The sequence below is a fragment of the Fusarium subglutinans genome, assembly GCF_013396075.1.
Source record: "Fusarium subglutinans strain NRRL 66333 chromosome Unknown NRRL66333_c0000036, whole genome shotgun sequence".
NCBI lineage: Eukaryota > Fungi > Ascomycota > Sordariomycetes > Hypocreales > Nectriaceae > Fusarium > Fusarium subglutinans.
In genome coordinates, this window is record NW_023502099.1 from 229165 (window position 1) to 243838 (window position 14674).

Here is a 14674-nt window from a genome sequence, read left to right on the forward strand (position 1 = left end):
ATAAGCTATGCATACTATGAACATATGGTGCTTCAATCCATTGTTGCAAGATGCTTCGATTTATGAGAAGGCAATCGGCTTGCAAACGAAATCTGGTGGAAAAAGAAGAAATAAGAACAGCACGCTGTATCTGAGAAGGGAATTCTACAAAGGACTAATGATAAACACAGCAAACGAAGCATAGAGTTGCATGAGAAAGTGATTATTGGTCCAGAGCTTGGTTCTGCACCATTTCCCAGTAGATACCCTGCCTGTTGACGAGTTCGGTATGTGAGCCCTTCTCAATGACCTTTCCATCATCAAACACAAAGATGACATCTGCGTTCTGAATCGTCGACAGTCGGTGAGCCACAGAGATTACAGTTCGTCCGCTGCGAGCTGTGTCGATCGCAGCTGCAACAACCTTCTCAGACTCCGAGTCCAGGGCTGATGTCGCTTCGTCGAGAAGAAGGATCTTCGGGTCTCGAATCAAGGCGCGGGCGATTGCGATTCGTTGCTTCTGCCCTCCAGACATGGATATTCCTTTGTGGCCCATGTCGGTATTGTAGCCTTCGGGAAGTGAGACGATGAAGTCATGGATAAAGGCATCGCGACAGACTTGGTGGATCCTGTCGTCGGTTACGGACTCTGGGTTGTCGATTCCGAAGAGAATGTTATCGCGAATGGAGCCTCTAAACATGGCGGGTTCTTGAGATACGAGAGACAGAACTTGACGGTAATCGTAGACATTCGTATCCTTAATGTCCTGGCCATTGCACAGGATTGCGCCATTACCATGTTCCAAGTCATAGAAGCGTTCGAGAAGTGAGATAACGGTCGTCTTGCCACAGCCTGATGCTCCGACAAAGGCCGCATACTGGCCCTTCTCAATGGTGAGGTTCAGCCTGTCAAAGACGGGAACGTCTCTCGTGGGGTATTTGAAGGAGACGTCGCGCAACTCAATCTTGACTCCGCCGTCAGTGTCCTTGATACCCTCCCCATGCTTGTCATGTGTCTGTCGATCTGGATGAACGGATTGCCGCACGTCGAGAATACGGTTCGCAGAAGCAGTCACTTGGGCAGCGCTTGGTGCCAGTCCAAATCCTTGACTACCAGCTTCAGCTCCCTGAATGACAGCCATGAAGCAGACAAAGAACGCCTCCATGGAGTATTCCCCGCTGATGAGGAGACCACCGCCGTACCAGAACAGCAAAGCCTGACATCCGAGACCGACACTGTCTGCGAAGCCAAAGATCGCTGACGTCCACTGAGCCTTTCGGTTGGCCGCCTTCACATGCCCATCCAAAAGATCGCGGTACCGACTGTTGATCGAATCCTCCATTGTAAGTGACGACACTGTTCTGATAGCCTCAATGGCTTCGGTAGCGAATGCGGAGCTTTCTTGAAAGACGGCCGCGTTCATCTTGTCGAAGTGAACCTCGTGCTTGTACTTCCAACATCCACCAGCGATCATGAGTGGCAGAGCGACAGACATGGAGATCAAGCCGAGCTTCCAACCGAAGACGAGTGAGATGATGACACAACCTGTGATGTTGAATATGGCAGAGAGCATGAGTGCGAGGTTGATGCCAAGAAGTTCCTCCAGCTGCTTTGCGTCGCTCGAAACGCGAGAGCTTAGAGATCCATGGGAGTTATCCTCCTGATCAAAGAAGGAGAGTTTTTGATACAACATGTCGTTGAGGTACTGGGACTTGTACACTCCGCTGACATAATATTGAACGCGCAATCCGATCCAGCCCTCACAAAGATATGCAAGACCAACTCCTCCAGCAAGTGCGAACCACATGAAGCCCCAGAACTGGCTCTCACTCTTCAAGTCACTGCCCTGAAGAAGGAAGACCCCGAGGGCTTTCGCGAAGAGCCAAGCTTGGATGGGGGTACCAGCTGCGACGGCCATTGACGAGAGGAGAATACCAAGAAAGTTAGGCCACTTCTGCCTTCGTTCGTAAAGTAGCTTTCCGAAACCTTTGAAGAGACCTCGGGGCTTCTTGGGGACTTCTTCTTGGGTAAAAGTCGTAGTGGTATCAGCCATTTTGGCATCAGGATGGTGTATGTGTGACTCGTCATCGGACACAAGAGCCCCCTTCTCTTCCTGATCATCACTAACCTTCAGAGCCTGTGCCCTGACAAGTGAAGCATAAACTCCGTGAGCTTTCGTCATGAGGTCCGCGTGAGTGCCTTGCTCAACCGCTTTCCCGCCTTGTAGCACGATGATATTGTCGGCCTTCTTGATGGTAGATAGACGATGTGCGATGGTGATGGTTGTGCGGTTTTGCGTGGCCCTATCGAGGGCAGCTTGGACGATTTTCTCACTCTTCGCATCAATGGCGCTGGTGGCTTCGTCGAGGATGATGATGTTCGGCTTCTTGATGATGCTTCTTGCGATCGCTAGGCGTTGTTTCTGGCCGCCTGACAGCTTTGCGCCGCCGTCCCCGACACGCGTATCGTAGCCCTACATCAATTGGTCAGGATGGGAATGACTGGGAAGGCGAGGAGATTGAATGACTTACATCAGGGAGGCGGTTGATGAACTCATCGGCATAAGATTCTTGACAAGCATCTCGAACCATCTGGCGCTTCATTTCTTCTGGCTGGTCTTGCCATTTAGAGCCGATAAGACCATGCGCGACGTTGTTGAAGATTGTATCGTTGAAGAGAAAGGGTTCCTGTTGCACCAAACCGATATGTGAACGCCACCATTTGAGATCGAGGTCTTCGAGGTTGTTCCCGCCAATGGAAACCGAGCCAGCCAAAGTAGGGTCGACTACAGGAGCCTCTTCCTCGGACTGCTCATCAGGTTCTTCGCCGGCCTTCTTTTGAGGGTTGGGTTCAACGACTTGGGGTAAAACATGGTGTTCCTTCAGTGAGTACCAGCGCTCAAGCAAGCCAACGATGGTGCTCTTCCCCGACCCTGAAGGACCAACTATTGCTGTGTTCTGTCCACAAGGAATGGAGAAGCTGAGTCCGTCCAGGATACGGACTCCAGGACGGCTGGGATACTCGAAGGTCACGTCGGCGAAGACAATGTCGCAAGAGGTAATGTCAGGCTTGAGGGAGCCAGAGGAGGGGACGGGAGCATCGATGACGGTAAAGAACTCGCATGCAGCAATCATGGCTTTGCTAACAGCCATGAGAGGAGTAGCGATACGCTCAAGGGAGGTGAGGATCAACATGACGGACATGAGGACGATAACGATAACTCCAGGGCTGTCAATGGCGCCAGAGATGTATCGCCGCGTTCCATACCAGAAGGCGAGACCGAAAGTTCCGAAGACTCCAAAGAACTAAGGAGCTGTTAGTATCGGACGTCCAAGGGGCAGGCATATGGGGACCTACAATCATGCCGAGATGAAGACCCATGAAGGGCGCCATCTTTTGGCCTTCCTCAATAGCCTTCTCGACCCAGACTCTGTATCTAGCCATTACGCGGGATTGAGCGCCACAAGCAGTGACTAGCCGGATTCCTTGAAGTGCTTCACTGGCAATAGCAGTACCTTGAGCGTCCGCCTGCCCAGTCGCGGTCTGACCCTTGACGAGAATGGGCATGGAAATAGACAGGATGACCATCATGTAAAGAATTAAAGAAGCAGTGACTAAGGTAATGTCCCAACTCCAAACGAAGGCGACAATGATAGCTGCCCAGATGGTGCCGTTGAACTCGAGGAACGTGCCCAGTCGCTCCGAGATTCCGACTTGAAGGGTATTCGACGTCGCAGTGATGGCGGTAGCAGGTGCGCCGGCAGGCATGGAGTCGATGACATGAATGGACTGTGAGAAGAGAGATTGAAGGTAATGCAGGCGAATAGCAGACGATAGTCGGATGCCAATCATTCGGAAGCAGTATTTGTTGATGGTGTTGAGACCCCAGCGACCCAAGAACAGAGCCATGATGTAAAGCGCCTGTCGGTTCAAGATGGATTGAAACTTATCGGTCGGGAAACTAGACGTGTCTCTGAAGTAGTCTGTGAACTGATTGACGAGCTGGCCAAAGATGATGTTCATGAGCGGCATGGTAATTCCAGCGCCAATGGATGCGAAGGAGGCAAGGGCGTAGATGAAGAAGTCCCATTTTGTAGCGTAGCTGAAGACTCGTATGTAGTCGGCAACTTTTGGTGTTCGTTGGGGTCTTTGGGTATCTTGGGTCGTGGTGGGGGATTTCTCGTCACCGTGCTCGGCGTCGTTAGGGGGTTTGGCGTCGGTTGCCATGATGGAGGAAGAGGGATAACGGAGTGGCCTGTTGAGAGAAAGGTATTAGCGAAACAGCCGAAGATTGTATTGAAGTAGAGAATGGATTCGTTACTGTGATAACGCAGACTTCCACGGTTGGAACCACGGAGATCGGGGGTGTCTACGCCAAGCAGTTCACAACTGCATGCGCTCGCTTGCTAGAAAAGAGTAGATAAAGGATAGACTGAGAAAGAAAGGGTACAATTGCAGTGGAACAGGATCAAATAAAGTTAAAAGACAAGAATGAGATTGAACACAAACCAACGCAAAAGCTCGAGTCATATCCCGTGAGCGCGTAATATCTTATGTAGCCAGCCCATGCATCTCGTCCTGGAGAACCCCTGTCTCATCGAGCTCGTTCTGCGCATGCTCGCTCCCTCGTAAGAGACGATTTCCTGTTTGGGACGTTTTACGAGCTCCACTCTTTTTTTCGCGATGGTCGAAGTGGGCCCGTATAACTCGTACCGAACTAAATCCTGACATGAGTGACAAGAATCCTCCTTTTGACGTTTCACACATTTCAGGCATCTCGGGGTCAACAGCTTCCCGATAATGAACCCGTAAACTCCCCCATCTGTAGCTCTTTTTACGGCGCAGCTGGTAATAATTGTTGATCATGGCTAGAATGAATGAGTGGATTCACCCAGGAAACGGCCATGGGCGGCCTAAGTCGAACAAAATCATCAAATCTTCGGATGCGGTTTGGGGAAAGGGGGCTGTATTGCCAAGTTCGCTGATATATAGGCTTGTACTCCTCGGCGTGGCCAGAAGGAATGATTATAAGAGGTACCGAATAACGTATCAACTCCTTTCAACAAGCTTGGATGCGAACTCTTGCCGCTCCTTGGAGAGTCTCTTATAGCCGAGTTGCCCCCGTGAGGTCCAACTGTCCTACTCTTTGGTGATGCCTGCAAGACGTTGTATTTCTATCAGGGTGTTGAGTAATGTAGTGCCCATGTTAGTAGACAATCAAGCTTTGTTCTCATAGCCTAGTTGTTGACAGAGGCCTTTCGAAGGATGAGAGGCTGCACTCAGCCCCCGAACGTGAACATCGGTTCCAACATCATAGCGATCAAATTCTTGTTAGGAAATCGCTAAATTAAATAGTGCAAGGGCAGCTGGGAACCGTTGTCTCTGTTGTGAGTGACTCGGGTTTCGAGCAAATTAAGGTTGTAGAATAACTCAGTCTGAGGTTTTCGCAGTAGCGCTGCTTATTGACCATCAGTAGTCTCGAGGTGTCTGGCGTTGTATTGGGCAGAAGAGATCAGTTGCTTCCTCGCATTCGTTGCGGCGGGCAAGGCGGTAGCCATAACAGCCATCGGTTCGGGGATCGTTACCGCAAGAGCAGTTCAAGTTCAAGTACGCGGCCAAGCACGGGTCCGTTTCGTTAGCTTGGTAGGATCGTACATCGTAATGTCTAGGTCCTGAATTCGTGAGAGGTCAGCTAGATATTCTTGGTGATATCCACCTGCCTTGATACTACAAACACACAAGAGACTCAGTGCGACATGCAGCACTTGCGATTTGCGTCCATGACCCCTGAAGTGACATGGACTCCGGATTCTGCCTTGGGAGCTCTGAGCTACTTGCAATGGCCCTTGCAGCTACCTAGTATCTTGTGACTGCGCAAATGCGCGCAGACAAGACTAAGGGTGGTCATTTCATGTCGCCATGTTTGTGACCAGTGGTTGATTGGCGAGGGTAAGCTCTGCGCAAGTGCGCAAGATTGATAGGAGTTGGATCTGTTCGTTGGCTAAGGATAGTTTGACGCGGTGAATCTCGTGCTTGCTGGCTCGTTTGTAATATGGAGGTTACACTGGCGACGGAGGGAGGGGTAGCTTTTTGCAACATTGGAAGCTTGAGAGGGCTGTTTGTGACCCCCTTCCCAAGAATCAGGCAGCAATCATATCGCATTAATCCGGAAACATAGAAACTGAAAACTTACTCTACATAGACCCCTCGATTACTCCCTGGTATTTCGAAGCTCGAATCTGGCTGATAGGGCTACGTTTGTCCCATGCTCCAATTCATCTGGTTCGGTGCTGTAGGTCGCCACGATAGGTTAGGGGCCTAAGTTTGTCATTTTTAGGCACAGCGTACCTGTAAACACAAACATTACAACAACTCGATGCAGTCCATGTACTGTGACCGTAGCTGTGAGTTGACCCCCTGTCATTCTCTTGCCTCACCCATTCACTAGAGCTTGGACTGCGCCGTCAAGGTACCTTTCACCCTCTTCCTGTCAGTATTTGCAACATGCGCTGCCGCAAGCAAGTGTCGCCCCTACAGGCCCTCATTGTCTCTGTCTTCGTTTCTTGTCTCAATCACATTGGCGGTGCCTTCAGGTCAGAATCCCCCCTCTGAAAAGCCAAATTCATGGTAACTAATTGGTGGTCTATAGATGATACTACAACTTGGAGTGCTCTTCTTACTGAGACAACGGAAATCGAGGCAACCTGGAGTGGCCTTGCAACTACAGTAGCGGCAATATCGAAGCGGCCCAGGGACCGCCTGTTGTTAATGGCAACACCGGAACTCCAGGTCAGGACTCTGACGATATCTATGGGGTCCAATTTGGGATTCATGTTCGTGTGCTCGGCGAAGATGGCTAGACTGGTAGTGACACGGCGGGGCCCGGTGCATGTGTATTCTCCCTGGTGGCGATCTAACGAGAAAGCTACATCTCAACACCGACACGGATTGTTCGACTAGTTCTGGCAGCACATCGTTATTCCTCATGCCCGGCCGAGATCCTGGTCGATAAGATGCTGATATCGGGTACTATTGACATCGGCGACCTTGATAGGGTTAAGGTAGTCTGGAAATCTGTTCCTCTGGCGTAAGAAACAAGGAGCAGCATCGTCTTTGACGGATCAACTCAAGCGAAGCCTGGCACAACCGAGACGCAATGTACTTCTGAGGTTGCATTATCCAGCCAAGCCACTACCTCGAATTCAGCTACCTCCATCGAGTCTAAGATATTCATTTTGTCTACCGAGACCAAAATAAGCACTGAGGATTCTGCACCTCCCGGTCGTCGTCCATGGTAAACTCCGAATCGGCTATCTCTTTTGGCATCCAGCCAGTTCGGAGCCTTGAATGTCAACCTCTCTATTAGTATCTGGATCACCTCTGGCTTACAAATCACCTTTGACATCACATTCAACAACCTCTACAGCTCTGGGCTCAATCTAATCTAAAACACCGGAGTAGACTTCTCTTACAGCCCTGGAGTCAACTACTTCAGAACCATTCGCGTCTATAGCTCTAAGGTCCAGTGCTAAGAGTGTTTCAGCATCAGAGTCCACTATTACCGATACCACTCCCGGCCCTACCACGTCAAACCTTTTCTCGACATGGTGTCTACAGAAACATCATCTACTACACGCTGGACTCTTACTGCATCCTCCACTGCCACGCCGACATCGATCACGCCAACCACTGCGAAGGCCCAGGTCAACTCCCAACCTCGATTGGTGATCTGTCACCCGCGAGTAAGGACATGGTCACCAGACAACAGAAACCTTGATGTTCTTGCGCCAGATCAATCTGATGCCGACACTCTCATCTCAGGAAATTGAGGATATCCCTACCTTGTCCACAATACACAGTAACTATGAGTAACGGGTTCCTTGATTACCTAGTCCCTTGTGTTCGAGGTGGCCATGCTGCTCCCGTCCGAAAAGCGAACAATATCATCTTTGGCACTCCTGCTAACAACACCAACACATATAGCTCTGAAGCCCTCTACTATCAAAAGGCCCCCAACGATGTCTGCTCTGGTGTGCTCTACTGTAGCATGGATACTAAAAATGGCCTTTCATTTGCGACAGCAAAGCTCGACTGGTACCGCAAGGACACCGACCCCCGCTTCTACAACGACTTCAGGCCAATGAGTTTTGGCGTATCCAGCCTCACTCCGATGTATTCTCCCCTCGGGTAATGATTTTGTCGATGGTGTTACTGTTGCGTCTCACCTTTTCGCGCCGACCTCAATTGATTACTCCATGACTGCGCTATGGCTTTAGCATACAATAGACCGGCTTACTTAGGCTCCCGTTCGAAAGAAATGACGCTATCTCCAGCAAGGTACCGATCTGCCTGCGGCTTTAAACGCTTTGACTTCACGATAGGCTATATCATCCGTGCGTTCCGTTGTTACCAATGAGAATCCTCAAGACATTCTAAGGAGCGAGTTTAAAGCCGGGGACGAGATATGATTAGACAAACTGCGTAGCAGATCGTCGCATTTCGCTTTTTACTCGCCTTTTCGGTGCCGAAGAAGATAAAAAATATCAAGTTTCTCCTTCAACTGGAATTTTCCTTGAACCTAGGATCGCGGATAGCAAGTGCCGGACTTCCAGTCAGTTCCTTGCATCTGAGCAACGTTTAACGAGATGCAACCTCGAAAGACCCGCTTCTAAAAATACACAGCTTCTGTCACATGCGGACAACTTGGATATGGAACTGGAATACCAAGAAAGTCACGCTTGTCTGAACGCTTTGGACGGAGTTCTGAACCAGACAGCACATGGTATTTGTTATGACATTTGTTTGGGAGGCGAAGCAACATAAGAGCTGTGTATAGGTACGTTGTAATTAGGTTGGAAGCCTCGAAGGCTGAGTAATGCAAGTGCCGAACATCCGTCGGCTTTTGATGCCAAGATAATCCCGGGCCTCTCGTGCCGTTCCGTGCGACTCTGAGAATGTGAATCGACGAATTCTACTGGTTCGGGGACGTCGACATCATTACTAAGAAGCGTGGATATCATTAACAATTTCGCTATTCGGGTATAACGAGCATCGACCCTCATGCATGTCAGTTCTTACGTCCATCATCAAATCTGGCAATTGGGCAGTGCTGACGGTACTTTTGTCTTGTGTTACACATGCTACCTATCCGAATGCTCCGTCGGGACCGAATGCTTCCATGATGACTTCGGGATCTCGGTGATCTCGGAGTTAACCCTACATCACAGTAAATGTGATTGATCAACCATGAGAGGATGTTAATCGTCCATTACAGGCAATACTATCGACCATGATATCCCATGGAAGAGGTTGAGAGCCCAAAGTCTATAAGAGGCAGCAGCCTGCTACCATCGTCGACTTCTGGAACCACAGTTCGCATCTTTAGATTCAAATCATCAAAGCAAACAGCACTTTGAATTCCCGAGGCTATAGTCAACATGGTACACCGCAGCATCTTCTTCAGAGTCTTGGTGGCTTCACTTTCTGTTGCTCCAGGCTCAGCCCTTCCTGCCCCTCAGTGAGTACACACTTCATCCTGATGCCATACCTAAAGCTAAGAAGTATTAGAATCGGCGATTATGGGGAGAATAAGGGGCCCGTAGGGGGAGTCAAACCTCCAACGCCAACAGTCACTTCGACCAGCGGCTCGCTGTACGGTGACTCTAGCTTGCTTGGCGGCAACGCTCCCCTCCGAGACCCTGAGCAAGATTCTGCGATCGTCAAGGACCCAAAGCTCGTCAATGGCCAGAAAGCAGACCCTAAGCTCGGACTCTACCTGGATTTTGATGGTGTAGATGTACCCCAGCCAATCCGTGGCGAGCTAGGTGCCACAGATCCTGGTCCTCGAACTTATGACTATGAGAGACTCAACCCCGATCTTTTCGCTCCTCCAGGAACAGATGCCGGAGATGTCCCCAATGCCATGTGGCCGCTTGGACTTTCTCACAACCGTCTTGGTAGTGATGCTGGCGCTGGATGGGCTCGACAGCAGAACCAGGATGTCCTTCCTGCTGCTACTGCCATGGCTGGAGTCGACATGCGTCTCGCTCCGAACGCGTACCGCGAGCTGCACTGGCACACTGCCAATGAATGGGCGTTGGTCACAAAAGGCTGTCTTCGTGTCGCTGCTGTCAACGATGAGGGTAAAAGCTTTGTCGATGATCTCTGTGAAGGCGACGTCTGGTTCTTCCCTGCTGGTATACCCCACAGCCTCCAAGCTTTTGACAGGGCGTTGAGTTCCTGCTGGTATTTGATCAGGGCACCTTTTCTGAAGATGAGACATTCCTTGTATCTGAGTTGTTCTTGCGAAACCCCGTCTCCGTTCTGGCAAAGAACTTTGAGACCGAGACAACGGCCTTTGATAACATCCCCAAGGATGAGCTCTATGTGAGTACATTACCCTGGTATATATCTACATTCTAACATGGGAATTGCCAGATTTTCAACGGAACACCAGCGCCGAAAGATATCGAAAAACAGAACGTGACGGGCTCAGCCGGAGCGCTGACAGGCAATGGTTCATACACATACCATTGGTCTCAGCAGAAGCCCCATACCGTACCCGGAGGCTCTGTCAAGATCATTGATCCTACCACCTTCCCGATCGCCAAAGGTTTCTCTGCCGCTCTTGTTGTCGTACAGCCTGGTGCACTCCGCGAGATCCACTGGCATACTACCTCCGATGAATGGAGTTACTTCCTCCAGGGCAGCGGTAGAATCACCGTTTTCAAAGCAGCCTCATCCGCCCGCACCTTCGACTTCACTGCCGGTGGCGTTGGATATATCCCTGCTGCAAACTCTCACTACGTCGAGAATACTGGAACAGAGGACTTGATCTTCCTTGAGGTTCTTCAGGCGCCCAAGTTTTCAGATGTTTCGGTGGCACAATGGTTGGCTTTGACTCCCAAACAGATTGTGAAGGATCATCTCAAGGTTTCAGATAAGTTTTTGGATTCGTTGCCCAAGGAGAAGCAGTTCATCAAGACGGGAGACGTGAACATGACGGCCATTGCAGACGAGGCTTAGAGTCCATTGGTTAGAGCGACCTGGTTCAAATGACGCGCAAGCTGTTTAGATTCGACCTATATAGCTAATGGTGGCTTGACATATTGAGTTTCGCACGATGTTGTTGTTGAGAAAACTGAGTGGCCTGTGAAAGCGGATTATCTTGGCTTAAACGTCGGCCTTTGAGTTTTACTTGAATGTGCCAACCGTCTGTTCCGCTTAGCTAAAAGACATTACTATTCACCTGCAAATGGTTTCATTCGTGCTCAACATCAGCGGAAAGCACTCTAAGAACAGGAGTTTATTGAGTCCTTGATTGTACCGTCATCGAGAAGTTCGACTGGAAGTTCCACTGGTTTAGGTTAAGGAAATCAGTAATATCTACTCTTCTTGTCTGTAATAACTAATCAAGCCAATCTTAGCATCTCGATGAGAGAAAACAAGCTCATGCCCGGCTCTTGTCTGCCCAATGACGTGAGATCGAGCCCCAGGCATGATCAAAGCCAAGTTTGAAGAGCACATGTTTGCCCCACCAATCTCCAGGATAGCTTTACCCTCATTGGTGGACAATCACTGGCAACCGAGGCTGGTCTCACGATGACAGCTACAAGTTGTTCCGGCAAACTTTCGGCTGGGAAACAAGTATTCTTGATCTAGCAGTTCTCCAAGCTAAACTCAACAGAGGAGCCGAGAGTAAGATCCTGCGCCACACAAGTGATCGACATACCCAATTACCCTGTCGATGAGGCCGGAAAATCGATCCCGCATGAAAAACCTGGGTTCTGGTAGCACTAGCTACGTAGTCGATACATCACTGTGGCGTAAGCTCCCCACTATGACCACTAAAAAGGCGAGAATGACAGGGCATCTGAGACTTAGAGTGACAGAATTAAGAATGGCCAAGGATCAAAACCATCGATAGATCTGGCAGTTTCAGGCACAGAAAAGTCGAAATTGATTGCATGTTTAAACGCATCGTCATCGATCTTACATCGTAGAAAATCGTGCAAATAATGACGAGCGATGACAGCATTAGACACACGCACTGCCAAGGACTGTGGCATTAACTCGTTGATCTGCCAGAGCTATTAAGAGAGAGCTCTACAGCTGATTTGAACCACAAATATTCTGACATCTGACTTTAATCTTCTCACACACCACTCAAAACACAACAAAGCCCTCACATACTCATAATGGCTTCTGAACTCCCTCCCAACGCCCTCGGCAAATTGGCCTCATCTGTCAAGAACATCGTAACTGGTGTCCCTCTGGAGAACCAAACCGAGGCCGATGCGCCAGCCACCAAGCAAGTCGACAAGAGCCTCGACAAGACCGTTGACAAGACCGTCGAGACTACTGACGATGCCACCATTCACAAGGAGAAGCAAGCTCCCGTCGTCCACGAAGACGTCAAGTCTCACGAGCATGAGCGAGTTGATACTGAAGTCGATCACGAGGTCCACCAGGATCATTACCATACCACCATCCAGCCAGTCAAGGACAAGAATGTCCTGCCTACCAAGCATGTCTACAAGGAGAATGAATTCGAGGAAGAGATCGACCATCGCAACAACGAGGCTAAGATGAAGGCCAAGGAAGAAGCGGCCAAGATCAAGAACGAGAAGAACGTCGAGGACACTACTCACTCAAGAGAGTATGCTCCCGCAAAGGAGAATGAGCACATTCACCAGTAAGTACCAAATTTCCACTCCCTTCAAGTACCGTAATCTTACATATTGTCTCAGCCATCTCCACGAGAACATTCAGCCCGTGATTGAGAGAGAAACCGTCCAACAGAAGGTCATCCACACTACAAATCGCATCCACGAGAAGGAGCAACTCAACGACGAGTACCATGAGGCCACTGTTGCCCCCGCGATCTCAATGGACGACTTCAAGAACGGTGGTGCCAAGACAGGAACTACCGTCACCAAGGACATTGAGATGCCAATGTCTGGCGTCAAGGCCACAGCAAAGAAGAGGGAAGCTCTCGGAGACGTCGATGTCGAGGAAGCCTCCAAAGTTGGTAAGTCGAAATCTCCCCTAAGCCAAAAGCCTATGAAATAACAAGTTACTTAGAATCAATCTAGTGAAAAGGAAAAGAGGTTCTTCCTGTACAGTACTTGACTGTAAATGCTCATGCCATCGATGAATAAGGTAATGAGAAGAAGAATTGTATTAATAGGACGGAGTTAGGATATCTTTGGTAGCGAATGGACAGTGTCTGACTGAAACAAGTTCTCTTTTTGCTATGATGTGATATGTTACTTCGTCAAACCAATTCGTGAACTGTAACTCGGCACAATTGTATCAGTGAATGTTGGGGTGACTTAGAATTCAGAGGGTTTGCGCCTTTGTTATCAGTGTTACTGAAATCGAAGTTTATGGGTCAATGTTTTCTTTTTCCGAACAGCACCAGGGGATTAATTAGGCACTAAGCGAAATGATACTCGTTTCTGTGACCCAGCAGGCCTGCCATCTTAAAAGTCAACTGCGAGCGGCATACCGGCTGATGCAACCGTTGGAGCAATATTTATAAATGAGGTTAGATTCTGCTATACATAACAAGATCTTCGTCCTTGATGCCTAGAGAAGCGGCGATGGCCCATGAAGCGGTAGCGATTGCTTTGACCGGTTTTGAGGCTTCCCTGTTGAGGCGGAAGACCATGCCCAGAGAGGCAAGGTCCCATACGTTAACAGACATAAGTGGTTGGGAGGGGATATGAAGAGAATTTAATGTTCGTGCGAGCTTGTTTGACTCCATGGTTGAAAGATGATTCTATGACTGCTGTGTTTCTTCTGATTCAATGGTTCATCCCATCACTCACTAGTAAGATTGGCAATACTAAAGGAATGTAGTCTCGTCACCTTTCAGGCGATGTAGAACTTGTACACGAGCTCCTGAAAGTCCCATAAACTCTTCATAAGCTTGTCTGACTTCAGAGTCATCTTGGTGGAAGACCTTGACGATGTCAGATCCGATACCGGCCACCATCCTCGATCCAAATATCTGGTATCAATCACGGAACAGGCTGTGGATCCAAGCTACAAAAATAACTTCAAGGCAATACTTCAAACAAATCAGGACGCAAGAGGAAACGATACGAACCTCCACGTGTGGCCGGTGAAGACATACTGGTAATTTGTAAGTCACCTTACCAGCGCCTGACGACAACTAACATCCCTGGGGTTAGCAACTAATATATGCTCAGGCATTCACAGACTGGCGCGGAAAAGCAACTCGCTGTGTGCCTTTCCAGCGATGTTGCCGACGAAGATACGAGAAGTCGACCTTGCCTACTCGATGCAAGCAACGATGAAGCACAACAGTGGGATATTGCCGAATGGAAGTCGGACAACACTTATAGGCTGACCAACGTATAAAATAGAACCAAGTTTCATTTAGACTGCATTCCTAAAGGGCCGGTGTTTATGAGTCCAAATGTCGAAGACACTCCATACCAGAGTGGACAACACTGGCTTATGGCAAGTGCGTCAAGTGTAAACGACAAGGCGTTCATCACAACGGTTTCAGAGGTAAGCCAATTTCCAAAACTCTCCAGCGAATACTGTGTACCCCTGCTGACAAGAAACATAGGTGTCTTCAACTTCTTCTGGGGGCGGCCCAACTTCGAAGGCCAAATCAGGGTCATCATCCTCAAACGGAAAGAATCTTTCATCTGGAAAGATA

At 49.3% G+C, this 14674-nt stretch overlaps 4 protein-coding genes across 4 annotated transcripts; 3 read left to right on the forward strand and 1 right to left on the reverse strand.

Annotated features, from left to right (window-relative positions):
- Window positions 1-202: 202 nt before the first annotated feature.
- Window positions 203-4206, reverse strand: FSUBG_4099 (multidrug resistance; the record flags this gene model as incomplete). Its single annotated transcript, XM_036682051.1, has 3 exons — window positions 203-2452; window positions 2511-3284; window positions 3337-4206. 3 exons carry the CDS (start codon window positions 4204-4206, stop codon window positions 203-205), a joined length of 3894 nt encoding a protein of 1297 aa, XP_036540406.1.
- A 3637-nt stretch (window positions 4207-7843) lies between these two features.
- FSUBG_4100 (uncharacterized protein) lies at window positions 7844-8170 on the forward strand (the record flags this gene model as incomplete). The annotated part of the gene is made up of 1 exon (XM_036682054.1): window positions 7844-8170. The coding sequence occupies one exon, from the start codon at window positions 7844-7846 to the stop codon at window positions 8168-8170; it is 327 nt and encodes a 108-aa protein (XP_036540407.1).
- Window positions 8171-9416: 1246 nt separating this feature from the next.
- FSUBG_4101 (oxalate decarboxylase) lies at window positions 9417-11004 on the forward strand (the record flags this gene model as incomplete). The annotated part of the gene is made up of 4 exons (XM_036682055.1): window positions 9417-9496; window positions 9547-10175; window positions 10253-10365; window positions 10417-11004. The coding sequence occupies 4 exons, from the start codon at window positions 9417-9419 to the stop codon at window positions 11002-11004; spliced, it is 1410 nt and encodes a 469-aa protein (XP_036540408.1).
- A 1172-nt stretch (window positions 11005-12176) lies between these two features.
- Window positions 12177-13073, forward strand: FSUBG_4102 (uncharacterized protein; the record flags this gene model as incomplete). The annotated part of the gene is made up of 3 exons (XM_036682056.1): window positions 12177-12673; window positions 12729-13009; window positions 13063-13073. 3 exons carry the CDS (start codon window positions 12177-12179, stop codon window positions 13071-13073), a joined length of 789 nt encoding a protein of 262 aa, XP_036540409.1.
- Window positions 13074-14674: the final 1601 nt, after the last annotated feature.